The sequence below is a fragment of the Lepisosteus oculatus genome, chromosome 3, assembly GCF_040954835.1.
Source record: "Lepisosteus oculatus isolate fLepOcu1 chromosome 3, fLepOcu1.hap2, whole genome shotgun sequence".
Taxonomy (NCBI): domain Eukaryota; kingdom Metazoa; phylum Chordata; class Actinopteri; order Semionotiformes; family Lepisosteidae; genus Lepisosteus; species Lepisosteus oculatus.
Genome location: NC_090698.1, coordinates 69626740 through 69654723, shown reverse-complemented (window position 1 = coordinate 69654723; position 27984 = coordinate 69626740). Strand labels below are relative to the sequence as shown.

The following is a 27984-nucleotide window of genomic DNA, read 5'->3' as shown; positions in this document are numbered from 1 at the left end:
GCGAACCCGGGGCTCCGGCGTGACACAACAGGGAACCAGCCGAGTGAGCTAAAGGAGACCTCCCCCAGCCCAGGCGGCTGAGGACCCCGCTACGCGCAGGGAGGGCGATGACGTCACCATGTCCGAACTAGCTCTGCTATAAAAACATTTCTTTTAATGCAATGGAAGTATTGCTCTCAATTTCGAGACGGTTTTGCCGACAAATACTACTTACTTGTAGCTGCGTTGGACTGCAGTAATTTCTGTGGTGAAACGTCTGCTGCACAACCTGTGCTTATTCTCTGGTTACATCATGTTACATCAGTCATTACAGGGACTAGTGAGCAGGAAGGGCCGCATCACGATTCACAATGCGCTGGGAACTCGAATGCGAGTTTGTGACAACATGGTGACTTACAGTACTTTCACAAAGTTCAAGGTTTTTTTGCTTAATTCAAAATGTGTCATATTTTTCTGGAATGTCAATAAACTTGTTTTGTTAACGAGTTTTAATTACCGGTCTGAGAAATTGGAACGGCAGATCCCCTTTAACAACATGGCCCTGCAGCTCGTTCCATGCTCCAACCACTCTTTGGATAATGAAGAATAATTAAGATATTATTATTAATTAATATTAATTGATAACAATTATTCATTATTTCTTTATAATGATCTTACTTATTAAGATAATAATCTCCTGTTCTCCTTATCGTGGCTGCCTCACATCATTCAAGCAGGGGCTAAACTTAAAACAAAAATGATTAATTCGTCATGTACAGGGGGGGTCAGTCAAAGTTATTGTGGATAGAACAGACTACACAGATGTTCATTCCTGAAGGCAAAAGAGGAGTGATTGAAGTGATTGAAGCCAACGGGTCTTCAGAGGTTCACCAATAAAAGCTTTTACTGAACAATTCAAAATGCAGAAAACACAAAGTGACCCACATAGAGGTTTGAAGCATCCACGCAGCTCGCATAATATGACTGCAACCAGCTCAGTGCAGTAAATACTTTCAAACATGAATTAAAAAATATATATATATTTTTTAAAAAAGCAACATTTTTTTTCTATGAAAAAACTCAACAAAGTAAAAGGCAACGGCACATAACATCACCCAGGGCAACGGCAACAGCTAAGTGTGCTTCAAATTAGGGTACATACTGTATATACTAAGTAATACATTCTACTGTACTTCTCTCTATGGACAGGACAGGCTATAGTCCACATCAGAGTAAGAAGGTGAAAAGAAGAAAAAAAAAAGGATGAAAATAAAATTGTCCAAAAACAGTCCCAGGCATTCAAGTGAGCAGTGCATGAGGACAGAGGTCCTCCGTCTCAGTCCTGTGTCTGACAGTTATCACTTTGTCTGGGCTCTTAATCACCAGCGCTAATGGCTCACTCGTTCAGACTTTTGATCTGCACTCCCTGCTATTAAAAAATACTGCAGCTCAAGTGCCTTATTTCCAACAGCTTTGGCATGCAAAACTAGAATTAGAACTAGAATTAGTTCCCTAGGCTTAACATCTGGCTTAACATCTGGCTTAACATCTGACAGCAAAGCTCATCATTGGTGATGAGGTTATAAAACACTGACACTGAGGGGAACGACACTGTCGATACCAGAGAGGGCCGATACCCAGCTGATCTTGCAAAACCGAGCAAGAAGAGAATTAAAAAAAAAAAAGACTCAAACCGAACTTCAAAAAACGATTCATCTGTGATGAAGAACCCAGCTGGAGCAAAAAACCAGCAGACACAGGGATCTCCCAGGGGCCAGACAGAGAACCACTGGCCTAAGGGCCAATAACTGACTGCAATGTCAGTGACTGGAGTGGTATCTCCATTAGACAGATTTCACATCTCTGGACAAGGTGTTCTTATGGAAAAGAAATACATTACGCCGTGTTTCCTCTGAGGCAGGAGCGACAGATTCAGGAAGCCTCTGAAATTATTTCCACACTATCTACATTTCACAAAAATATTTCCTCCTGTTCTTCAAGTGAGACTTTGCTCCTGCCTAGTCCATAACGTCCACATTAAAGATCCCAGAGCCCTCTTACTATAGCCAATCAGAAGGCGGTTTCATTAGGGAAAGAATCTGTGCCCTGTCCCAGATACTGTACTCCAGTGTACCGCTCCTAGTTCAGCTGGAGGTCTGTATTGAGGCGCTTTGGGATACATCAGCTTAAGAATAGATGCTGTATAAAGCCAAACCCACAATTGGCTTAAAAACCATGGTTAGGTTATCACTGTGATTGGTAAATGGTCTTCTAATTAAAATGAACAGCATTACCGGTGCCTTTTCTGAATGGATGATACCTGGTTAGTAGCATAAACCCCACTCAATCAACCAGGGGTTTTGAGGTGCTTCCTGATGCTGGGGGCTCAGAGGTGTCCTGAAGCTGTACTCAGTAGAAGACACTGTTACACTGCAACTGAAACACCATTACAGAAATCTCTGTAGTCAGCAAAGTGAAGGGTTTAATGTGTCCCAGACCCCTACTTTGCATCTTGTAGTTTAAAAGCTTAATTTGATTGGGTGTTCTTTCCTTATGAAGGATCTCATTAATCACTTCTCTAACATTAATAACGTCTCAAATACCACTCAGACACAGAGACAGACTCTGCTGGGACACTACGACAAAGACCACTCGGACACAGAGACAGACTTCGCAAGGACACTGAGACTAACCTCACTCGGACAGTCATGTCTCAGCTTGGTTAGTGTTGAGCAGATCTCTGCACATACTGTAGTCACTGAGTTGCATGTTAAAGAAATTCATATCACTGCACTCACAGTAGTAAACAAAGCTGGTTGACTTCTGTCTGATACTGAGCAGAATAGATGTATGTTTCCTCATAGCCATTACTGTCTTATCTTTAATGATCTCTTAGCTCCAATCTGCAGACTGCAACAGCAACAGAAGATGCCCCTAGGTCACATTAAGTATCTTTATTTAATTGACCTAATAAAATGAATAATTGAAACACTTTCATTTTCTTCCATTCCTAAACATGTAGGAGATCCATGTAAGGTCTCCAGCTTTTGAGAGGGAAAAAAAAAAGCTTGCAAAGGTCTCAATCAAGCAATTAATTAAATAACTGAAGTAATTAGATCATCGAACAGTCAGTTCAATTAAGGATTTAGTTCAGCTGGAATGAAACCCAGCAGGTGTGTGGGATCCCAGAGCTGCTCTCCTTGGATCAGGACGCTTAACATAGCAATACCTAAAAAACAATCTCTCCCAGTCAAGTATTTTAAACAGAAATCAGAAACCCACAAAACATCTAACGAGCCAGACATTTCCAGACATCTGTGCCTTGAAGTTGTCCGTTTGTTGAAAAGCAGCATGCTCTGCGAGCACTGGAAGTCTGCCTTGTTTTGGGACTATAATCCTGCGAATTCATACACAAACCCCAGTGCCCCTGCCTCTTTGGGATGAATCCCCTGTGTCTACTGTGTACAGAATACTACAGTCACTGTGGGTGTTTCCTAATTTAACACTACAGGGCAGATGTGGAATTAGTGCAGGATCTAAAAGGGCTATGTGATGAGATGGGGGGAATTTTATTTTGTGCTAAAAGATATCTTAATGGGGTTAAAACGAATGTAAGACATGGAAAATAATTAAGACTCTCATGGCAGGGACTATTGATCCATGTTTAATTTTACAAGGGCTATTGCAGAAACAAAATGATGATGATGTAAAAACCCAATGTACAGAATTCTTTATTGTTTCAAATTCATCAATGCTAAGATGATGATTTCTAACTCATCCATGTTGCGGACATATCTCAGGAAAAAAAAGCATATACAGTATATATAAAATTTCTTAATTATTTAGAATACTGTATATTAACTTTGCTCTGTGCCTGGTCACTGTGCTGCTTTCCTATATTTTTATTTTTCAAACTATTCATTTTGTAGATAGCTGCCGCCATCGTCTGGAAAATCGGTCATCTCTCCAGCTGATATCTTTTGTCCCAAGTACAGATAAAATAAAAGCTAAAAACAAAAACAGAACTATTGTTCCCTGTAAATGATTCCTTTTCCGTATTCGAAAGTCCATGTACTCTAAAATGCTATTTGAGTTTTTCCTAGATACCGGTGAGGATTTCTGTATGTATACTGTAAGCAGTAATAACTGAGCGATACAGCAGGCTACCTGGATTACAGAAGAGCAGACCTTTCTGTAGCACAGAAGCAAAAGTGGAACAAGGTGCTTCATGACAGCAGCAGCCACACTCTGAGTATGGTAACAAGCAAAAGGTTTATTCCCTGCTGAAAAGAGAAGAAAGAAAACACGATATTTCAGCCGTGTAGCCTTCTTCAGGTGTGAGCACCTGAAGTGTGAGCTCACACCTGAAGAAGGCTCCACGGCCGAAACGTTGTGTTTTCTTTCTTCTTTTTTTCAGCATGGAATAAACCTATTACTTGTTCCTGTATTACCATAGACTAATACTCTATATGGAATTTTGTTACCCTCCCTGAATTTAATTCTGAAAGGTACATTTTATTACTTTTGCTTAATACTCCACATTACCCACCCTGCATTTAATTCAGTAGAATACAATGTATTACCATTGAAAAAAACTCTACATGAAATACTGTTACCCCCCTGTATTCAGTTCTGAAAAGTACAATGTATTGACACTTACTAATGCTCTATAACAGAATATTGTGTTGCCAACTCTGTATTTAATTCTGAAGAGTACACCGTATTACCATAGACTAATACTCTAAATGAAATATATTTAACATTATTAAAACTATTTGCATTGGTTGAAATGTGGTATTTGTTTCTTGTATTTTATTAGTTTTTAATAAAAAGCAATGCGGTATTTTGCGATGGCATTTACTGCGGCCTAGATTAAATTAATAAAGAGAAATATTTGACTAGGTTAACTTTTGTTTGTTGTGCTTGCCAATTGTTTTAACTTCCAGATAAAAGGAGCTGAGCTTCAATGAAATGGGCCTGGACATATCAAACTGACATCTTAAAATCTTCTCAATTTACTTACTTATCTGGAATTTTAAAACCATCTGGATCAATTGTAACAATTTTTAAAGCCGGAACATTATCGGATAATGTGTGGAGCTCACGAATCACGGTGCCTTTTAGTGACAAAGATAACTGGGAAGAAGAGAGTGGCTCGTGTGCAGACAGTGCAATGACTGTTGCTCAGGACTCTCTCGTCTTCACACCACAGCAAGCGACTCAGGAAAAGACACCTGTCAAAACGTCTCTTCACGTAAGGAGAACGGCTCTTTGCATTTGTGATTTTACTGTCTAAGCCCGCTGCTTTGTAAAAATAAAATACACATATTGGATAACAAAAATGTTAGACGAGGTCAGAATGGCCCAGAACAGGGGTGAAACAGCCAAAGAAGACGACTGCAGAAACTGTTCCTGCAGCACCGGGTTAAATGTGCTGGGACAGCAGTGGTGTTCACAGCCTGAGCAGGTCATGGATCCACCCAACAGACTGCTCAAGAAGGGAGGCTGAAGACAAAGCACAAAACCAGCCTCCAGCTCAAAGGCTCTTGAAACGGGCCAGGTTGCAAGACCTTTGACAGTCGTACAGAGTTTACTGCAACCCTCTTAGACAGGGATTCCCAATCCTGCTCCTAGAGGAGCACACCCATGCTGGTTTTCATCACAGCTGAGCTTGATTGGCTCACTGAAGCCTTAATCAAGCAACCTGCCAGTTCGATGAGAACTAACGAGTTGGTTGATTGGAATATTGGCAGCTTTTTTTGCTCACCTGTTTGGGATTTTGTTTCTGCTTATGAGATGGATTTGTTCATAAGCAACTTCCAACATGTTAAAGAGCTAAAAACGGCCGAACAGTTGAAATCACTCCTGTTAGCAAGTCCACTGTGTGCAACTGAGGGCTGGGCAGGGAATCAAACCAGCGGGTGAATGGTCCTAAAGGAGAGGATTGGGAGCTCCTGATCTAGACAAGCAGGATTAATGTATCTCATAGAATATAATAGATAAATACAGTACATGACTGTAAAGTAAGAGCCTTTAGAAATTATGGAATAGGAATAATGGGATGACTGCAGCAGCTGCCAGATCAAGGTAGCCTGAAGCCAGAGTAAATACGACCCACACAAAGCACAAGAGTATCCTGCTTCTATTGACAAGACCTGCCTGAATTTGCATGCCCAACTTCAATGGAAAGGGAATTGCAAATGTGTGCAATTAAACTATTTTCATAACATTTCTTAACAGATGCTAAATATACAACAGAATAATAGGGAAATACCTAACCCAGGCATAAAGAATTTGTTTACCCACATTATTGTGTGCTACATTAACAACTACAAGCCCTTTTCCTGAAGTGTGCTGCAGCACAAGTTATAGGATGCTACAGAAACACATGGCTGCCTCAATAACTTTAGGTCTTCCAGGGCGCACAACTGCCATTACCAAAGAGGATGAAAGTAATTGATTACAATACCTTTATTAATCAATGATTAAAAGCACAATATGGGAAGCAGATGTTTTATTCTATCAGATAAGAAAAACCCACAGCTAATGAATGTGGTTCCAACTCCCTTGAGGTCTGCTGTGCTTTTTGATGGTCGGCTGGCAATGTGTTCAATACTTTCCGCAGGACGAACTGAAGCATCCTTTTCCTTGCTCCAGGAAAGTGCAACCCCTTGCTGCCTCCAGCCACGCGCCCTAAACCCCCAACAAGGCAGGTTCACCCAGCTGGTACATGTATTGTCCTGCTGATGTGATCCCTCTAACTGCAAACACCTCGACCAGCTGTTTCACCATCAAGCTGCTTCTCTCTGCTGACTGCAGGCCACCAGACTGTATTCTCCATTTTTGTCTGTTTAAAAGAGGGTCTGTGAGGGCCTGTCGAAAAGCCTGCCTCAGTGCAGGACTGGCTCACACTCTGTGTGTGAGTGGGTATACAAGGTTTCCTTGTATTCTACCATAAGGTTTCCTCTGCAAACACCCCGTTACTAAGGAGACCTCTCAAATTCACAAACAGCAGTCCTGCTTTCGCCTACGGAGAAGGCAAGAAATGTTGAGCAAAAATGTAAATGAATCATCTATATGTTGAGTAAAAATACCATAATTGTAAAATAACAAGAGCCCAGTCATTCCATACAACAATTGCTATAGAAATAGAACTGTGACGTTCTACATTTATGCATTGCAGAAATATTCAGATCTGTACCGGGAAGCTACCAGACAGTTTGCAATCCTGCTGTTTTCAGTTTTAAGATCGATAATTTGGTATACAACTTTCAACACACCCTCCAGGGCAGCTATTTCAGAGCATAGCTTAATAGAGTGCAAACTGTGAATTCTGTCACCCAAAGTGCAAGGAGTATTCAGAGACAGGGTTTTGTTGCGGTTGTGTTTTAGCCTCAATCAGCTGATGATGACCTGATTCGGGATCAACTCAGAGTGTTTGGCCTTTCGGCATCCTGGGGGAGAGACCTAGGGTTTTGTCTATAAATAAGCTGCAAAAAAGCAACATTTACAGTCTGTGTATTCACAGACATCTTCACCACATCAGCGCACGAAGATTACTAGACTGTACCGCACAATACCTGTCGGTTGTCCTGTCAAATCAGCGGGGATGCTGGATTGGAGATAATGTCACTACTGTCCAAGTATTAATGCTGCAGCTTCAATACTGTAAGGCACACATTCTAGTTCTAGATTATTTACAGTGTCTCTGATTTACCAAATAGCCATTGAGTGTTGGGGCAATATTGAGGATATGGTTAATACCTGCATGCAAACCAGCTTAATGTCTTCGATGACACCAAGGCTTTGCACTTACAGAGGTTCCAAAGCACAGCTCTAAAAAGACTGACCTGGTAATGCAGATTTGTTGCATCCAGTGATAGAAATCAAGTTAATGCACTTCACCGGTTCAGATTTTCAGCCCTCTCGTTCAAAACATGAACCCAGCATTGGCCTAGACAGGGAGAAAATATCTGCCCAATAGGTTCCAACACACGTGCTTCTCTTTTAGGCACTACAGTTATAATATTGCATAGTGCTGTTGTGATAATCACCTTTATGCCAAGGTGACTATAACTTAACTTTGCCTGACTTGTACATCACAGCTATAGCTGCATGCAATGCAAGGTAATACATCTCCTAGCACCAAGAATGCACCCCAAAAATCAAGCGAAGAAAGGGCTGTCAGCTGGCGAAACTGTAAGTCAAAGATGGCCTGTAGACTAGGAGCTTTTATTGCTGCTGATGGTGGGGGGGATTATGGTGGTACCGGGAGGGAAGACGGCCCTGGTGCAGCCCCCTCACAGGAGTATGGGAGACCTGCAGCCTCCCGCCACGATCTGGATCTTCACCACAGTAAAGTGAATGAGAATCACCTGTCTGCCTGAAGAACTGGTATAATCCTGCACTGTAAGGCACCATTTTACACGGGTCCTGATGCTGAAGTGTCCTGTATCTGTGTACTTGCTGTCTTGAGACAGGCGCCCTGAAGTTGACTCCAGCGATCTGAGGCACGTTTTTCTAAAGGCGTTCTGTGCTGTCCTGTTCGTTGCTGTGGTGGCAGCACTGCGGCGTATCTGCAGCCCTCAGTACTCCCGGATTGCGAGGCTGTGGGGCGCACTTCCGGTCCCTAAGGGAGTCTTTGAGCGCGTCCACCCTAGAGAGGCTCCACGTATTTAGCGGGGAAGAGGCCCTGGCGGCCATCTTTGCTGCAGCCTCTCCACCAGGCCTGGTCCACCGCCTCCACGACGCTGATGATGTCGCCGGGCTCCAGGGACAGCTCGGAGTCGTCTTCTGCGAGGGTGACACACAGAGGCAGAGAGAGAGGTTGAGAGCGGAGCCCGGTGTGGCCCAGCCACTCCCTCGCAAACGAACAGCAGTTACAAACACAGATCAAACTCTAAACTCCTCTTCAACTCCTCCTCGGTTGGTCTCTTAACCAAGCTCATTATTTCACTGGGTGAACCAATGTAACCCTGCTTCTTCTTAAGGTGGTACCAGGAATTAACATATAAGTTGCAATATAAAGGCAAGAAATAATAGATCAATCAACCCATTTATCCATTCATTGCTTACTGACATTAATGAGGACATTTGAAGATGGAACAAATGGGCCAAAATGACTTTCTGACAATGCTCCAGTGGCGTGAAGCAGGCTTAAGAAATGTAACATTCAATGGGCTGCAATGGTGAAGCTCCACCAAGACAGACCAACCTACTGTTTCACCAATACGCTGGGTCTCAATGGCCTCTTTAAGCACAGCTCAGCCTGCTCACTGCACTACATACAGTATGTATTTAACTGATCTAATGTTTGCATCCCTTTACACAGCAGGATATTCTACTATTCAGGTAAAATAAGGCTATTTTACAGCAGCAATTCAGGTGTAATTCAAACCCACAACCTTCCAGTCACAAGCCCAGAGCCTTACGCACTGCTCCACACTGCAGCCCACAGCCTAATGCCTCTGTGTGGCTTTATCTTGGTTTCAAATGCAGTTGGTAAGCTGAATGTTGCAGTGATTTGTCATGCAAATCCCTGCCTATGCACTGATGAGCCACAGACACTAATCTGAGCTGTGGGTGCCGTCGGGTGGTGTGACAGACAGGCACAGTAACCTGAACCCTGCCGTTTGGGTTACATCACGCCTCTCACTCGAATGAATGTGAAGGAGACAAAACTGTCTCGCCGGCCGTTTAGCACGGCCCAGAAACAAAGGCCCGGTGTGATTTGACAGGGATGGGCAGAGACCGCACGGCACCTTTCAGACATAATCTTCATTAAAAGCCTTTGAGTGACAGATAAATGGTTCTCTAGGGTATTTTTCAGATTAAATTAGCGAGCTGCAATGTGTCAGAGTGGGGGTAATTGTGGTTCTAGAGAAGGTGGACAGGACAGTTCCAGTTATTTATAACCCGAAATGTCCAACCTCTACGGTAACTCAGTCACTGTAGCCTTCACACTACAGACCCTGCCCAGCTCTCACTGAGTTTGAGTATCCTGCCAAGCAGAAATGCACTTCAGCTGTTCTTGTTTTTTAGAAACGTACGGCACACTACACTACACCGAGATGAAGCCACTTATTGGCATTCTGGACACGGCAGTTCATGCTGACCCCCACCTTCCATGAGGAAGTCTTACTTCCTCAGCTACAGCACGGAGCAGGGCAGGGGCAGCTGTAACACCAGGACCTGCTTCTATCCCAGCACTAGTACAGGGACCGGATACCAGGCGGTGTTTAGGACCCTGTGGGGACCCTCTGCTGGAGCAGCTGTTTACCTCAGTGCACATTCCAGCAGCTGTTGTGCAAGATCATCTAAGCATATCAAGCCAAGAAAATTAGTTTATTGACATGAGGAAATTACACCACAGAAACTGGAACTGAGCTGAAATATTGTGCTCAAATGAAGGCACTGAACACAATGATACATTGAATGGGGGAAGGTCTGGTGGCACAGCACCTACTGTAAGCATTGCTGCCTCCCAGCTCTAAGCAGGGCCGGATTTTGGTGTCCCTAGGCCCCAGGCACTGTCACTCCGCAATGTGCAAAATGAGGGGTAAAGGCCAATTGAGTGACCTCGACTGACATGATACACTTTAAACCCCTCTAATGCTAAATCACGTGATTGATGGAGTCGACCGCAAGCCTGTTGTTTCAGCTCATTTTTCGTTAGTCACTAGTGTTTCCCTGCTTCATAGGCCCTAAACTTTTCGTAGGCCCAAGGTAGTGTGCCTACAGTGCCTCATGGGAAATCCGGCACTGGCTCTGAGACCCAGGCGTGTGGAGTTTGTATGTTCTCCCTGTGTTTGCATGTGTTTCACCTAACACCAGCAGGCTTTTTGTAAATAAACATATTTTTGTAATCTGTTTCTATTCCAGGCAAAAAGAGGGTCCTGAAATATAATAAAGCAGGCAAGTCCTTTTTCAGACTCCTACTCTGTGTCAGAGATACTGCTGTCAGCACTGTACAAAAGCTGCACAACCTCCTTGCACACCTGCAGTTAAACCAAGGTGTTATATAACACATTTCTGGGATGCCTCCTAAAATAGCTCTCTGAGATGGTATTGAGATTTAACATGATCCCCACCTACATGACAGCAGCTCAGTTCCTTAAGCAAGCAGCGCTCTTGTGAGATGTTACACAATGTTCTGCCTTGCGGATTAAAGTGCCATGTGGCACTGGGGTAAAAATGAAGCACAATGCTTGCAGCATAGGAAGATGTAAAGGGTTTACATAGGACAAAGAGCTGAGGAGATACATTAAGTAGTTAGGTGACATGGTAGTTGGCTCTGTTGCATCACAATTGGGCTTCATTTCCGATTGGGGTGCCTGTCTGTGTGGAGTTTGCATGTTCTAACCAAGGCTTTGTGAGTTTTTAGTTGCTCCGGCATCCTGCCACAGTGCCAAGAGTGCCCAGATTAAGCAGTAACTAATTTGGCCCTCTGTGAAAGGACAGTGTCCCCACGATGCTGCATCACAACCCAAGGATACTGAGCTCAATTCCCATTCCAGTTTGGCTGTAATAGTTATGTTCAACAGTACTCTAGGATCCAGTGAAGAACTAAGACTGACAAGTTGTCCTTGTCCTTTTAATGCTGGGAAACAAATTGCTTATCATGTTCTGGAAGCAATAAAAAAGGCCTGATTCATACCCTACTGTCAAATAAGATGCTAACAACTGCTCAAGTACATCAGTGCAAAGGGCCTTCTCTCAAAACCTTTCTTAAATTAATAAGGCTGGCTGTCTTCTATAATCCTCAAGCTTATTTTGCTCTGCACCAGATTTGACACTGTCCTTTAAATGTCTTCCACACAGTGTACATACCGTCTTTTCAGCCTCGCAATATTCCTTTCTTGAATTCTTTACAGCATTCTTTATTCTCTAATTTGTAAAGCACTCTTTAGCTGTGGTGTGCTACGGTTTCAGAAAGTTTTAAAAAGTGCTTCAGCAGTTGGTGTTGAGGTTTGATGGAAGTTCAAAAGGCTGTAGATCAGATTAGCAGCAGCGTGACAGGTGCACTGTGTTACATATGTGACCACAAACAGGAGTGGCTATATTAAAAATAATACCAGCAACACCTCCCTCAGCAGACGCAAAATCAGAGTGATTGGGTGTGAAATTTGTGATGAGTCCTGCGTTTGTTTGTGCTGAAGAATGAGCGAGCTGATCAGGAATGAACACAATGCTGAGCGCCTAGTTATCGTAAAAACCTCATTATCACAATCTTGATTAATAATCGCTGGCAGTTGAATTCTAATTTGAGACGCCGAACTAGGGTGCTGTGCACCTCGTGACGTTGTTTTGCTAATACTTCCTGAACGCATCAGGATGGTCTCATGAGTTGAATATTACTGTACAAACACTTTGTTATTGTAACAGGGCTGCACTATTCTTTCAACGTAATAAGAGAATGCAAATAAAAGGTTTGAGTGTGGGATCCTTATTTACATGCATTCCTTTACCTTTCACTCCCTCTCTGCCTTTACACGACACAATGTCTTTATTAACCCTTAACATGCCAGAGAAGAAGCCTCAAGCCCACTGTACCCTTTGAGAGTCCAGGACACAGGCTCATGGTTTCTTCTGCTCAGATGAAAAATCATTACTTTGCCTGAAGTCTTAGGAATTAGGAGAAAAAAAATGAAACAGCATTCTGAGTTTATTCCACTTCTTATTTTACCAATTATGTAGATTTTTGATGGGGGATTTTCATTTAGCGTGTTCTGCTTTTTTTAGTTGATTGAGGACTGAAATAAAAAAAAAAGATTCCCCACTCTTAAATAATTAAAAAGCGATGAATGATCTCAACGGTTGCTAAATTCCCTGAATGCCAAGACAGAACGCAAATTCAAAGGAAGAGCAGTTTCAACTGTTCAGAAACAGCAGGAGGCTGCCATCTGCTGGACAGTTTCGGAACGGACGCTCCGCGAGATGTGTGGTCAGGTGACGGGTCACGTTTCACACTCTTGATGTCTTTCAGAGCCAACAACAGTGGCAAGATGTGCAAGTGCCTAGCAAGAGCCTCTGAGTTTAATTAAAAGAATCGGCAACACATGATCGGAAATGAAAGGCAATTCTGAGTGAGAGGGGGAGCCCTGTTTCACCCTTACAAACCAAAACCTTTGGAAATGATTTCGGCTGTTTAAAATCAGTGAGGACTGCAGTTCCTATGGCTCTCTGCTTGACGCCCTGAGCAAATGGCACCTGTCTCCGGATTCCTCACTGCTATCTGCCCGCTGAAGTGAGCTCAGGGAGGATGTTGCCAGTCCCCCAAACCCACCCAAGCCCTGCCCCTGGTCCGCACAGTCAAATCCATCGTCCGTTGTTCACCAGGTAAAAAAAATAACCATGTCCCTGGTGATTCCCAATACCAGTCAGCAGCTGTTACTATGTGCTTCCTGCCTGGGCGCTCAAGTTCACATACTGCATGCTGTAGAGAACCAGACTCCTGGCTGATACAGGTCTTCCTGCAGGAACAACACCTCCCATAACCCCCCTGCGAGACTTCCTGGAGTGTTTCTGCATCGCAAGTTGCCAAGCTGCTTGTCAATTCCGACACCCGAAGGTCCTGCCCAGGCCTGATGTTTCTCCCTGGGACTGACTGATAAACCACCCCCTTCGTGCTCCTGAAACAATGTGCCAGATGGAGGCTCACCGCCTGGAGTGTGAGCAACCAAGCTCATGTGGCAATTCCCAGCCAGGCTGGCCTCTAATCCGCACACACTTTCAACTACACTACAGCCGAGCTGGCACACAGTTCGGACAATCGGATACACGGGCAGGTGTATTTCTCTGTGTGTGTGCCTTGGACTCACCTGCCTGGTAGTCACACAGTGCTCGTACACATAGCTTCCTCTCTGGCTCTGGGGACTCCTGCAAAGACAAACAAGGGGTCAGATGATGAAGAGAGGGTGGACAATTGGTTTTACGTGATATGGCTGTGTGTCCGCAGGGGTGGAAGCTTCTGAATGGCAGCCACACACACACTGCACACTGGTGGTGGTGGAGGGGAGTCCCCATTACCTGTAAAGCGCTTTGAGTGGAGTGTCCAGAAGAGCGCTATGTAAGTGTAAGCAATCATTATTATTACCTCTCCATTCTCCTCCTCCTTCTGCACTTCCTGCTCCTGCTCCTGCACCATGGAGTCCTCCTCCATCCCATCATGCCTCACTGCACAGAGACTGGACTCGGACACCACAGGTGCGCTCAGGTCAGTGTCAGGGGAGTCAAAATGATCTGCGGAGACGGAGAGACGGAGCGTCAGGGGAAGAGAAATACGGGCGGGTCTCGAGAGTGTCTGCCTATAACTAGCCTGGTACTGATCCTCAGATTCAATCAAAGGTCCAGGGGCAGTGCTTCTCGGAGAGCAATATCTCTGAGAACGAGAGCTTATAACAGTCCTTAAAATGAGTGGACCTCAGGTTACCTCATCTGAATCATGCACTGGCTGTAACTCCAGGTGTATCCAGCGAGTTAAAAACACTCCGACCTCCGATTCCACCGTAAGGATTTCATGCCCCGCCCTCCCTTTCTCCCTCTCCTTGCTGATTGGCCACTGGATTCCCAGGTATCCAATACCTGCTGTGCCATTCTGCTCCGAAACCTGCTCTCCATTCTCTTGCTGCCTCTCATCTTCAGGCGTCCCCTCATTGGCCGGCTGCACCGCTGGCTCCTCCCTCTCCAGTCCCGACTGTTCTGTGTCTGTAAAACACAAGGAAGGTCAGCACTGCCTCCTGCTGGGTCACATGACTCAGTGGGAGGTGAGGCTGCAGTTATTCAGGCAGTAAAGGCTCTGTGATGTACATGTATGTGCTGCAGAGCTCCCTGGATATGAGCCGTCAGCCAGGTATCAGCCAGCAGTGGCCAGCAGTGGCAAGCTCACTGCTTCACCTGTCGGGAACTTGACATTAACTTGGAAATGGAAAGACATCTTAAAAACTGACAAAACCCGAAAGATCACTGGTGCTGATCTAGCAATGCTTCCAATATTACCCGGGGAGTCTGTTTTTAATTTTAATTAAAAGAATAATTTTAAATTAAATGATTTCGGTGCAAAGTTTAAGATATCTACACTTTTCATTTTAAAATAAAAAATCAACTTTCGTAGAAAATTGAATTAGTATATTTGTTTTTTTCCAATTGCATATAACTCCCTTGGTCAAAATATGACCATCTGGTCTAAACACTTTACTCATCAACATAGCTCCATGCAAAATCAGAGTTGGATCCATTAAAATCCTATTCAGGTGATATAAAAAGGAGCACAGGGGACAGAATTAGAAGAAAGGGAAACTGAGATGTACTGTATGTAATGACAGTTTGTATGAATTTTTGGACAACAGTAAGGACTGATTTGCTCCACAATGCAGCCCCCCACCCCCTCCATGAACACTCCTTTTCCAAGAACACAAGATAGCTCACGAACCAGAGGAGGCCACTAGGCCATCTTGTCCATGAGACAGTAGCGAAAAGAACCCAGGATCTCAACCAGGCGATTCTTGGCTGTACCCAGAGTGTCAACTTCAACAGCATGGCTGGATCGTTTGTGCTGTACTCCTAGAACCCTTTATGGAAAGGAGTTCCTCCTCCGCTCATTTTTAAATGTAACCTGGAGCAGGGCGCTCACTGGAGCAACCTAAACAAATCCAGTAGCACAGAGGTAAAGCAGAAGCATTCCACCCAGGGTCTGAACCCCCCCTGCCCCAGTCTGGGATGAAGAGACTCTACTCCGCACTGCTGCGCTGGTCAGATACCTGCTGTGATCGGCTCCTGGCCGGCGTGGTGGACCCTGTCAGCCTCCCTGTCTTCTTCAGCTGTTCCTCCGATCAGGTCTGGCTCTAGGGGTGGGGCCGAGGGCTGTGGTGCTTCGCTCTCCGGCTCTGTGAAGACAACCTCGGCTCCGTCTTCCTCCGTGGCCCTGGCAGCCCCGAGAACAGCGCTCCCGGCCCCTGCCATCCTCTCTCCCAGGGGCACCAGCTCCGGCTCCAGGCAGAGCTCGGCTGTCGGATCTTCCTGCCCGGACGTTTGGAGGACCTCTGTACTCGGTTCAGCCTGTCCTGCCAGGTAGGGCTCTGTGGCTGCTTGCGGCTCCAACTTAGAAGCTGCTTCAATCTCCGCAAGCCCAGATCTCTCCTCCTCCTCCTTCTCCTCTTCCTCCTCCTCCTCCTCTTTCTCCTCCTCCTCTTTCTTCTCCTCCTCCGCGTCCTCCTCCTCCTCTTCCTCAGCCACCGGTGGAATGCTGGAGTCCAGTTCTGCCTTATAGACGGCCTCAGCTCTCGTGCCCAGGTCTGCTTTCAGTTCACTCACCGTGCTGTTAACCATGTGCAGCTCTGGAGAGGAAGAAGAAGAAACTCCAGTGTGTGGATGGTTTGCACTTCATTAATAGCCCTGCACAAGTCTGCACTTCACAGTCTTCACGATCAGCCTGACATAGCAATACGCAGATGAGCACTACTGATTGACGTGGGACCTAAAACAATAACAACCTGAAAAGCAACCAAAAGTGTTCTGATCCACCAAGATCTGAGATCTGATTCAGCGAGATCTAAGAACTGGCTCTGTGAGGCTGATAGCTCTCCCCTCGCAGATTTATACTCGTCTAGGGTGAGAAAGAGGGTGACTGTATGTACTGTATGTACTTTTAAATGGAACAGATCACCGAGATTTGTTTTTATCTGTAGATTTCTTCCTTTGATTTTATGGGAGGTTATGTTGACACCTGCACCCAGAGAAATTCCTTGTATATTTTGTACTTGGCGAATAAACGTTTCTGATTCTGGTTCTGATGACAACACCTTAGCGACGGGAACACAGAGGTGCAGCCAATACCTTCATGTCACTCCGGAATATATCTCTCGGCTCTACCAGTGCCCTCACAGGTGTAGTAGGTGAGGTGACTGCTTACCTGCAGCCGGGGGACGGTCTTCCTGTGTGCGGGGAGGACTGGGGGCAGCCGGGGGGTCAGGGGGCAGGGCAGAGGTGGGGGCAGCAGGGATACCGGGGGCAGGCTGGGCCTCTGACAGGCTGCCTGGGCCTGCAGGGGAGACCGGGGGGTCAGGCTGGGGCGAGGCGGGGAGGGCTGGGCCGGGGGGCTGGCCGTCTGGCGTGGCGGCCGGGGCGGGCGAGCTCTGGGGGGCCGCAGAGGCAGGGCGCTGCCTGCGGAGGGCTGGGCGCGGGGGAGAGGTGGGAGGGGAAGCCACAGGGGCCCCAGGGGCCCCAGGCCCATCTCGGGCGCCGGGCTGGAAGGCGGGCTCAGGGCTGGAGGGCGACAAGGGGCCCACCGCGGTGGCGGGGAACGGGGAGGGGGAGAAGGGAGACACCACAGTGGGGCTGCGCGGGGAGGTGGGCGTGGAGGAGTCACACCTCCCGAAGATGAAGGCGGTGTCCGTCAGGCTGCGCTGGTACCGGCGGAAGGTGGGTTTGCCTGCGGAGAGATGGAGGAAGAGGGGCGTTCGTTATCTTCGCACACACAGCCAGACACACTGCTCAAACGCCCCCCTCGCCCCCGAGCTGTCCCCCACAACGGGCCTGACCTGAGCGGGGGGAGACCGGACTGCTGGAATTGTGGGAAGAGGAGGAGGAGGACAGCTGTCGGAAGAACTCCCTTGGGTTCATGGAGCGCTGAGACACCAACACCGCTGCCTCCTAGGAAACAGGAAGAGAGACACCGTGCTGTCACCATACTCGAGAGCATGGGTTCACACAGCACTGCAGCACACAGCAGGCTCGGTATGTGTCCTACAGTATGGACATCAGTCTTCACTTCTGGACAGGCTCGGCATGTCTCCTACAGTATGGACACACACCAATCTGCACTCCTGGACAGGCTCAGTATGTCTCCTACAGTATGGACACCAATCTGCACTCCTGGACAGGCTCGGCATGTCGTCTACAGTATGGACACAATTCTGCACTTCTGGACAGGCTCGGCATATCTCCTACAGTATGGACACACACCAATCTGCACTCCTGGACAGGCTCAGTATGTCTCCTACAGTATGGACACACACCAATCTGCACTCCTGGACAGGCTCTGTATGTCTCCTACAGTATGGACACACACCAATCTGCACTCCTGGACAGGCTCGGCATGTCTTCTACAGTATGGACACACACCAATCTTCACTCCTGGACAGACTCGGCATGTCTCCTACAGTATGGACACAATTCTGCACTTCTGGACAGGCTCGGCATATCTCCTACAGTATGGACACAATTCTGCACTTCTGGACAGGCTCAGTATGTCTCCTACAGTATGGACACACACCAATCTGCACTCCTGGACAGGCTCAGTATGTCTCCTACAGTATGGACACCAATCTGCACTCCTGGACAGGCTCGGCATGTCTTCTACAGTATGGACACACACCAATCTTCACTCCTGGACAGGCTCGGCATGTCTCCTACAGTATGGACACAATTCTGCACTTCTGGACAGGCTCGGCATATTTCCTACAGTATGGACACACACCAATCTGCACTCCTGGACAGGCTCAGTATGTCTCCTACAGTATGGACACACACCAATCTGCACTCCTGGACAGGCTCAGTATGTCTCCTACAGTATGGACACACACCAATCTGCACTCCTGGACAGGCTCAGTATGTCTCCTACAGTATGGACACACACCAATCTTCACTTCTGGACAGGCTTGGCATGTCTCCTACAGTATGGACACCAATCTGCACTCCTGGACAGGCTCGGCATGTCTCCTACAGTATGGACACAATTCTGCACTTCTGGACAGGCTTGACATGTCTCCTACAGTATGGACACAATTCTGCACTTCTGGACAGGCTCGGCATATCTCCTACAGTATGGACACACGCCAATCTGCACTCCTGGACAGGCTCAGTATGTCTCCTACAGTATGGACACACACCAATCTGCACTCCAGGACAGGCTCAGTATGTCTCCTACAGTATGGACACACACCAATCTGCACTCCTGGACAGGCTCAGTATGTCTCCTACAGTATGGACACACACCAATCTTCACTCCTGGACAGGCTCAGTATGTCTCCTACAGTATGGACACACACCAATCTTCACTTCTGGACAGGCTTGGCATGTCTCCTACAGTATGGACACCAATCTGCACTCCTGGACAGGCTCGGCATGTCTCCTACAGTATGGACACAATTCTGCACTTCTGGACAGGCTTGACATGTCTCCTACAGTATGGACACAATTTTGCACTCCTGGACAGGCTTGGCATGTCTCCTACAGTATGGACACACACCAATCTTCACTCCTGGGCAGGCTCGGCATGTCTCCTACAGTATGGACACACACCAATCTGCACTCCTGGACAGGCTCAGTATGTCTCCTACAGTATGGACACACACCAATCTGCACTCCTGGACAGGCTCAGTATGTCTCCTACAGTATGGACACCAATCTGCACTCCTGGACAGGCTCGGCATGTCTTCTACAGTATGGACACACACCAATCTTCACTCCTGGACAGGCTCGGCATGTCTCCTACAGTATGGACACAATTCTGCACTTCTGGACAGGCTCGGCATATCTCCTACAGTATGGACACACACCAATCTGCACTCCTGGACAGGCTCAGTATGTCTCCTACAGTATGGACACACACCAATCTGCACTCCTGGACAGGCTCAGTATGTCTCCTACAGTATGGACACACACCAATCTGCACTCCTGGACAGGCTCAGTATGTCTCCTACAGTATGGACACCACTCTGCACTGCACTGCCGCCTGTATGAGTGTATAGAATGTATGATCATGTCACTATAGCGACCAGGCCTGACCTCTCCGTGACCTTCACAGATCTGCGGTCACATATCAAGACAGTCTTCACTACTTCACTTCCTGTGGAGGTGTGATCTCTTAACAAGCGGCACTGGAGATGTCACCTTGCGGGGCATTCACAAAAACAACCAAAAACCACATCCTATTATTTTTAAATTACCTTCATAGCTATAGATCTGTGACAGATTAGCTAGCTGTACCGGCCTCTCATTAGGCCCTTCCTATAGAGGTTAAAAACTGTTCTGAATTACCATGTTGCCATACTGCTTGCTTGAAGTGCTGAGGTAGTGGTAAGGGCTAACTCCCAGTGGTGAACATGTACAAATTAAGAAACAATAATAATAATAATAATAACAACAACAATACCTGATGTCTCTTGATTGCCCTTATTACTCATTAATCATGAATTGTTTGTTATTATTGATACTGATTTGCCTGTAATTTTTGCCGGCCAACTCATTATATGAATAGATCAATGCACTGGTGATTTTTGGAAAGAAATGTCAGCATGAAATCAAAGGAAAGCATCTCTGCCTATATACAGTGCCTTGCGAAAGTATTCGGCCCCCTTGAACTTTTCAACCTTTTGCCACATTTCAGGCTTCAAACATAAAGATATAAATTTTTTATTTTATGTGAAGAATCACCAACAAGTTGGACACAATTGTGAAGTGGAACGAAATCTATTGGATTTTTGAAACTTTTTTAACTAATAAAAAAATGAAAAGTGGGGCATGCAAAATTATTCGGCCCCCTTGCGTTAATACTTTGTAGAGCCACCTTTTGCTGCGATTACAGCTGCAAGTCGCTTGGGGTATGTCTCTATCAGTTTTGCACATCGAGAGACTGAAATTCTTGCCCATTCTTCCTTGCAAAACAGCTCGAGCTCAGTGAGGTTGGATGGAGAGCGTTTGTGAACAGCAGTTTTCAGCTCTTTCCACAGATTCTCGATTGGATTCAGGTCTGGACTTTGACTTGGCCATTCAAACACCTGGATACGTTTATTTGTGAACCATTCCTTTGTAGATTTTGCTGTATGTTTGGGATCATTGTCTTGTTGGAAGATAAATCTCCGTCCCAGTTTCAGGTCTTTTGCAGACTCCAACAGGTTTTCATCCAGAATGGTCCTGTATTTGGCTGCATCCATCTTCCCCTCAATTTTAACCATCTTCCCTGTCCCTGCTGAAGAAAAGCAGGCCCAAACCATGATGCTGCCACCACCATGTTTGACAGTGGGGATGGTGTGTTGAGGGTGATGAGCTGTGTTGCTTTTACGCCAAACATATCGTTTTGCATTGTGGCCAAAAAGTTCCATTTTGGTTTCATCTGACCAGAGCACCTTCTTCCACATGTTTGGGGTGTCTCCCAGGTGGCTTGTGGCAAACTTTAGACGAGACTTTTTATGGATATCTTTGAGAAATGGCTTTCTTCTTGCCACTCTTCCATAAAGGCCAGATTTGTGCAGTGTAAGACTGATTGTTGTCCTATGGACAGACTCTCCCACCTCAGCTGTAGTTCTCTGCAGTTCATCCAGAGTGATCATGGGCCTCTTGGCTGCATCTCTGATCAGTCTTCTCCTTGTCTGAGCTGAAAGTTTAGAGGGACGGCCAGGTCTTGGTAGATTTGCAGTGGTCTGATACTCCTTCCATTTCAAGATGATCGCTTGCACAGTGCTCCTTGGGATGTTTGAAGCTTGGGAAATCTTTTTGTATCCAAATCCGGCTTTAAACTTCTCCACAACAGTATTACGGACCTGCCTGGTGTGTTCCTTGGTCTTCATGATGCTCTCTGCGCTTTCAACAGAACCTTGAGACTATCACAGAGCAGGTGCATTTATACAGAGACTTGATTACACACAGGTGGATTCTCTATTTATCACCATCAGTCATTTAGGACAACAATGGATCATTCAGAGATCCTCGCTGAACTTCTGGAGTGAGTTTGCTGCACTGAAAGTAAAGGGGCCGAATAATTTTGCACGCCCCACTTTTCATTTTTTTATTAGTTAAAAAAGATTCAAAAATCCAATAGATTTCGTTCCACTTCACAATTGTGTCCCACTTGTTGGTGATTCTTCACATAAAATAAAAAATTTATATCTTTATGTTTGAAGCCTGAAATGTGGCAAAAGGTTGAAAAGTTCAAGGGGGCCGAATACTTTCGCAAGGCACTGTACCTGTTTTGCCTGGAATAAACACACGTGAACACAGTACAGAGAGAGTCTCGGCCATGGGCACGACGTGAGTCGAGGGGGGAACTCACCGCTGCCTTTTCTATGGATTCACTGCGGCGAAAACGGACCCTCATCTCCTCCTCGTGCTCCCTCTGCTGCGCCTCCTACAGGACACACGGGGAACTGCGCATTACACACAACCGCAGTACTCACCCAACCCTACCCATTTTTCATCCAGACTGCCCACCAAACAGGTCACGAAATCATCAGTGTTTTTAAAACTCGTACACATTTCATTTAGTCTGTTCATCTACTGAACTGAAAGTGTTCATCTATTTACAGTCCTGGGGTAAATAGAGTCATACGCTGTCATAATCAGCAACAATGATGCTGATTAACACTGGACTTCGGCTAATCAGGGCTCTATTAGGGTACAACCAAGGAATGCTGAGAGAATTTCTAACTCTCAGAAATGAATCGGAAGGTTTTGCATAGAAAATCATGGGAATTTCATTTTTGGTTCACCAGTTTCCACCTTGGGACCAGCTTTCGAGGCACGAATAAGGTTTGTCCATGGAGGTGTGTGTGTGTGTGTACAGTACTGCAGCTGCCTCTCTCCCCTCTCACTCGGAGACACACTCCCGCCTGCCCAGGCACGCTCACTCACCCACTTGGCCTTCTCCAGCTTGCGAGCCTCCGCCTCCTGGAGAGCCTGCATTCTCCTGGGGGGCACAGAGCCACAGAGACAGGCAGTGAACAAGGGGCGCTCCAGCAGAGCACGGTCACAAAGCAAGAAACACTTCCCAGAAGCAAGTACTAAAAAACGAACAAAGACTCAGCAATGAAAAAGCAGAACAGCGTGCCACTTGATCTACATCAGAGCTGCAGGTCTACCAGAGCAAGAATGAAGCCGAACCGAGCCTCGGGGCCAGAGTGTTGATTTTCTACACAGCCTCTGCAGTTTGTCCTTTCTTGTGGAGAAAAGTTTTACATTAGTTTCTGGCAGCCCCTAGGCTGTAAACCAGCATAGCCCTACTTGTTGAAGCTCACCGATTTGTATCATACAGTGGGTGGGGTGTATTTGAGGGCGGTGTGGTGGCTCTGTGGCTAAGGATCTGAGCCTGTGGCCGGAAGGTTGCTGGTTCGTATCCTTCTCCATTGGGCCCCTGAGCAAGGCCCTTCACCCCAACTGCTCCAGGGACGCCGTATAAATGGCCGACCCTGCGCTCTGACCCCCAGCTTCTCTCCATGTCTGTGTGTCTCATGGGGAGCAAGCTGGGGTATGTGAAAAGACAAATTCCACATACAAGAATTTGTACATGACCAGTGATCTTCTCTCTATACAGAGCCTCCTAAGGTCCTTTGTGAGGAGCTCTTTTCCAGCTTGTACAGCTGCAGTGTGACTAGACCATCACAAGAGGGAGCCAGTGTGTTAGAAACTGCAGGGCCTGGGGAAGGGTGGCCTTGCGGCCACTGAGAGAGACCCAGCGCCATCTCGGGGGGGCTGGGGGACCGCGGTGCGCCTCCCACCTCTGCTCCAGGATGAGCTGCTCCTTCTCGCTCAGCTTCCTCTCCCTCTCCTCGGCCTCGCGCCTCTCCTGCAGCACCCTCTCCCTCTCCCAGCGCCGGCGCTCCTCCGCGACCCGCCGGCGCTCCTCCTCCTTGCGCTGCTCCTCCTCCCGCTGGGGGCAGAGAGGGAGGGGGGTTACGGCCGCGGACGCCGGACAGACGCTGGACAGACGCCGGACAGACCCTCCTGCTTTCAGCCCCTGCTGCTACATTTCTCGTTCAGTTCGGTTTCCTGCTTCCAGGCGTATCTGTAAACCTGCTCTCAGCTCTTAAAAGGTCAAGTGGGATTTTCTCATCAGCATCAACTCTGTGCCACATCCTGGGTTTCCGAACTGCCCACGTGCCCACCTGTGCCCACCTGGACCTCAGCCGCAGGAACAGTAACACTCACTGTGGGCGTGTCTCAGTCGTGGTGTTACTCCCTCTGTGGGGGTGTTGGCTATACTGCCATTCCCACTGTGTGCAAGTCTGATAAGAGTTTCTCTGTATTTGCGTGTCTGATACCATGTCGGTCCTGCTCTGGGCGGGTCTGATACAGCACTCACAGAGCTCACGTATCAATAAACTAACAGCCACTGCCCACCGACGGACCGCGGGACCTCTGCTGTTGTTGTGAGTTAACATCCACAAAACAAATGCCTCAACTGACAGATTTTCTAATAGTATTTCTGCATACAAGCTGTTTTGCATGATATTTTGTGCTGTTGGGTCATTACTTGGAAACAGGTGAAACGGAAAGAGCTACTTCTTTACACAAAGGGTTGCGGGAGTCTGGAACGAGCTACCCAGTCATGCTGCTGAGGCTGATACCCTGGGGCTTCATTCAAGAAACAGCTGGTTGAGATCCTTGGATCAACTATCTACTAACTTCCACCTGGGCCCAGGCCAGCTGGGCTGGATGGCTCCTGTGGTCTGTAGCTGGGCTTGCATTCTTACTTTTGGGCTTCTGATGTTGGTATAGAAGGGCTTTTCATGACCTGGTCTATCCCACTGGGCACCAGCAGAAGCTGGACAGTTTGTGTGGAAACTCACCTCTGCACGTGCCCAGAACGAATCCCTGTTGATCCGTCTCATCTCCATGGCCGCGTTCGTCTTCCTGTAGTTTGTGCCCTGGACCATGGGAGGAGGGGGGCAGGACCACCGACAGCCATGTGGAGGAATCACAAGAGTATTGCTTGAGTGCACAGTGAACCTCGTGTCTATACCATGCTGTCCTCCAGGTCATATCTGCTAACAGCTCAGGTACTGTCATGCATTTTGAGATTCAGGAGACGTCACTGGTTTGGGCAGGAACAATAAACTTCACTGAGCTACAGCTGGGGTCCCCAGTCCCGGTCTTGGAGGGGCTGGTGTGTCTGCAGGTTTTCCAAATCTCTTCAAACCTGTTGCGTGAGCTGGGAGAAGTTGCTGGACTGGTTAGATGAAGCCAATGAGGAGGTGATTTAAGTGAGATCATGCCCAAACCCTACAGACACACTGGCTGTCCAGGACCAGGATGGGGGTCCCCTGAGCTACCGGACCTGTTTGGAGTCCAAAGGAGGAGGAATAAGAGAACTGGGACAGAAATGCAGGCAGAGCACTGGCTACTGGGGGAAATGAGCAGCGAGAGACAGATAATTGGAAAGGTGGAGTGTCCTTTTGTGGATCAAAAGAGAGAAATCAAGGTTCCTAGACAGGAGGAGAGAAACTCTCCTTAAACCAGTGTGATACACTCCAATTACAAACAAGCACTTTCTTCTGTTTTGACATTTTAACATCCCAAAGGTTCCTTGTGCATTATCACAACCGGAATGAAGCCTTGATACTGATATGTAGGAAAACAATCTTGGCCTGAAATGTAAGACTAGTTTTGGGAATCTGCATTTTGTATTGTGTTGTGTTGTAAAACTGAAAGCCATGGTCTACGCAGGGTACAGCTCACGAATAAAGACACGTCTGGCTTGAAATGAAGAAACGTGCTGCTGCACAGCGCCCCCTGTGGCAGACTGGGATGTGGAGGACCTCAGACGGGTATCTCACCACTGTCTCCTCGGAGCCTGCAGGGCGTGGCACTCTCCTCACCCGGTCCACCGGGGGCGCTATTTTACCGATGACGGCATCGATGGACTCCTCTGTCACCTCCTCCGGGCCGGTGGCGCTGATGAAGACGTGAGCTTCCTGCGAGACACAGAGAGGGGGATTCAGAGAGGAGAGCGACACGGAGGCACACAGAGGAAAGAGAGACTGAACAGCTGTGCCTCCACTTTCCCTGGGAATGTTCACCAAGCAGCACCTCTGCTTACTCGACCTGCCTATTGGTCATTGGTATTGTTATACTGCTGACTGTAGCCCCTGATGTATGTCCATTGATAAGATTAATGAATCACAATTATCATTCCTTCTTCCTATCTGTATTTGTATCCTGAAGACTCCAAAACATGGGCTTCCCCCAGGTGCTTGGTAGGACAACCAAGTGGTAGGACAACTGGCCCTGGGGTGAGTGTGTGTGAGCCCTGCGATGGACTGGCGTCCTGTCCAGGGTGTGTCCTGCCTAGCACCCGTTGCTTGCAGTGAGAAAATGCTGAATGAAAGGATGGGAGGAGACATTGCTTCACCAATATAACTGACAGCTGTCAGGGAGAGTTCTTTCCGGACCCTGTGCAGACGACACAATCCAGGGTGGAGTGAGGAAACGCTGGGAAAAAAGGCATGCAGGAGACAGGAATGAAAACAGGGGGGGCGTGTCCATGGTGTGCTGGTGGTCGGGGGAGGTGTGACCGAGGCAAACGATCCAGGGACGAGTTCAAAGAGGAATCCAAAAACAGGGCAAAAGTCCAAGGCCAGGCGATCCATCTGAGACAGACGATTAAAAACCAGAACCGGGTCGGGACCAGCAGGGGAAAGGGGAGCAGAAACTTAAAACCATAATGAGGCCAGGGGCATCCAGGTCCCGGGCTCGCATGATGCCCGGAATAGCGTCAGCGTCTGGCTTTTAAGGAGAACTGAAAAGGGGCTGGAACAGGGAGCAGGTGCGGGAGATGAACAACAGACAAGGAAGGGCTGGAGCGCCCTGAGGAGGAGGGGTTTGCGATCGTGACCACAGGGAGGCCGGGCACTACAAGCCCAGAGTGAAATGTTGCTCTGCTGCTCTGGCCAACAGTGGCACGGGATCAGGGATGACCAACTCGCCAGGCCCTCAGATCCTCTGTCTCCACCCACTCCTGTGCACACTCATTTTATACAGCTCTGCCATATTAGCTTGGGCGTGCAGTGTTGCCTATTCCAAAAAAACAAAACAACCTTGAGACAGTTTTCCGTCTGCTCTTCTTTCCTGGTGCTTTTTTTTAAGGATATTCAAGGACCAAAGGATTTTGCTGCTGATTGTGTTTAACAAGGGGAATGTTGACATTCTGTGATTCCAGTTGCCTAAAATAAACTCCTTAAAGTAAAAGCTGTACTGTATCGAGATTTTTTGTCTTCTAGGTTACCGTAAGTCTCTGTTTCAGGGACAGTGGCATTCCATTTCAAGTGAAAAGAAAAAAAAAATGTAGCATTAACATGGTCAAACCATCCACTACTCCCTACACAAAGACCAAGCTCTGCATATACAGTATCTATCAGCCCCATATGGGACCGTCTCTGTCAAGCCCACAGGCTGCATCCACGCCAGGCGAGCTACCAGACACTGGTGTTTGTGTCTGCTCTGTTATGCGATTCTCTCGCTCAAGACGGTGCAAAATGCAACAGAAGCTTTCACTGCCTTCATTTCACTTGCTGGAGTGTTGAGCAACCATCTAAATGTTTATCGGCAATGAAGCCGGTCTGAATCGCGTGCACGTCAGGGCTTGACTCTCCTGGCTCAGGCCTGAAAGACACCTCAAATCAAATTCCTGGCCATGCAGATCTGCTCATCTCAGGTCCAACCAGAAGAGGGCAGTGCAGACATGTGCACAGTCACTACGTGACTCTTGAGTACAGAAACTTGATAAAGTAAAACCATGGGAAATTAAATAAATCACATTTGTAGACACATTTACAGAAGTGGGAACTACTCACAGTTATGTTGCTCTTTCTTAAATACTGCGTCCTTAATGTGCTCATGGCTCAAGTGTGAAATCTGACATGCAGAGCACTCCACTCACAGACCTTGAGAGACAGACACTCACACACCCTGAGAGAGAGAAAATGTATCCTGCCATCACTGGCTGGCTAATGGGAACCAGGATGCAGAACCTTGAAAGAAAGTTTCCTCCCTCAGGCAAAGAAAACACACACCAACATGCAGACTCCCCACAGACAGATGCCTGAGGCTAGAATCAAACCCCGACAGAAACCTAGGAAGCCTGCAAGCACACAGTCCCTTCAGGAACAGGGGTGCACACTGCTGGCCTAGTGCATCATAGAGAACCATCTGTCTTGCTTAGCAGTCACCTCTGCACTCTCCAATGGGCATGTTTCCCTAACAAACTCTGGATTATTAATAGTCACACTGTAAATG

At 47.1% G+C, this 27984-nt stretch overlaps 1 protein-coding gene across 1 annotated transcript in view; it reads right to left on the bottom strand.

Moving 5' to 3' along the window:
• Positions 1–857: 857 nt before the first annotated feature.
• Positions 858–27984, bottom strand: part of LOC102684833 (drebrin) — a 60126-nt gene continuing 32999 nt past the window's right edge. The window contains exons 6-17 of the mRNA XM_069187477.1: positions 25527–25664; positions 24540–24617; positions 23469–23620; positions 22606–22660; positions 22028–22102; positions 17517–17628; positions 16889–17407; positions 15738–16313; positions 14563–14685; positions 14075–14220; positions 13800–13857; positions 858–8772 (exon numbers count right to left, since the gene is read on the bottom strand). Of these exons, the coding sequence (XP_069043578.1) occupies positions 8636–8772; positions 13800–13857; positions 14075–14220; positions 14563–14685; positions 15738–16313; positions 16889–17407; positions 17517–17628; positions 22028–22102; positions 22606–22660; positions 23469–23620; positions 24540–24617; positions 25527–25664 (2169 nt within the window). The 3' untranslated portion in view covers positions 858–8635. The remainder of the gene's footprint in view (positions 8773–13799; positions 13858–14074; positions 14221–14562; positions 14686–15737; positions 16314–16888; positions 17408–17516; positions 17629–22027; positions 22103–22605; positions 22661–23468; positions 23621–24539; positions 24618–25526; positions 25665–27984) is intronic.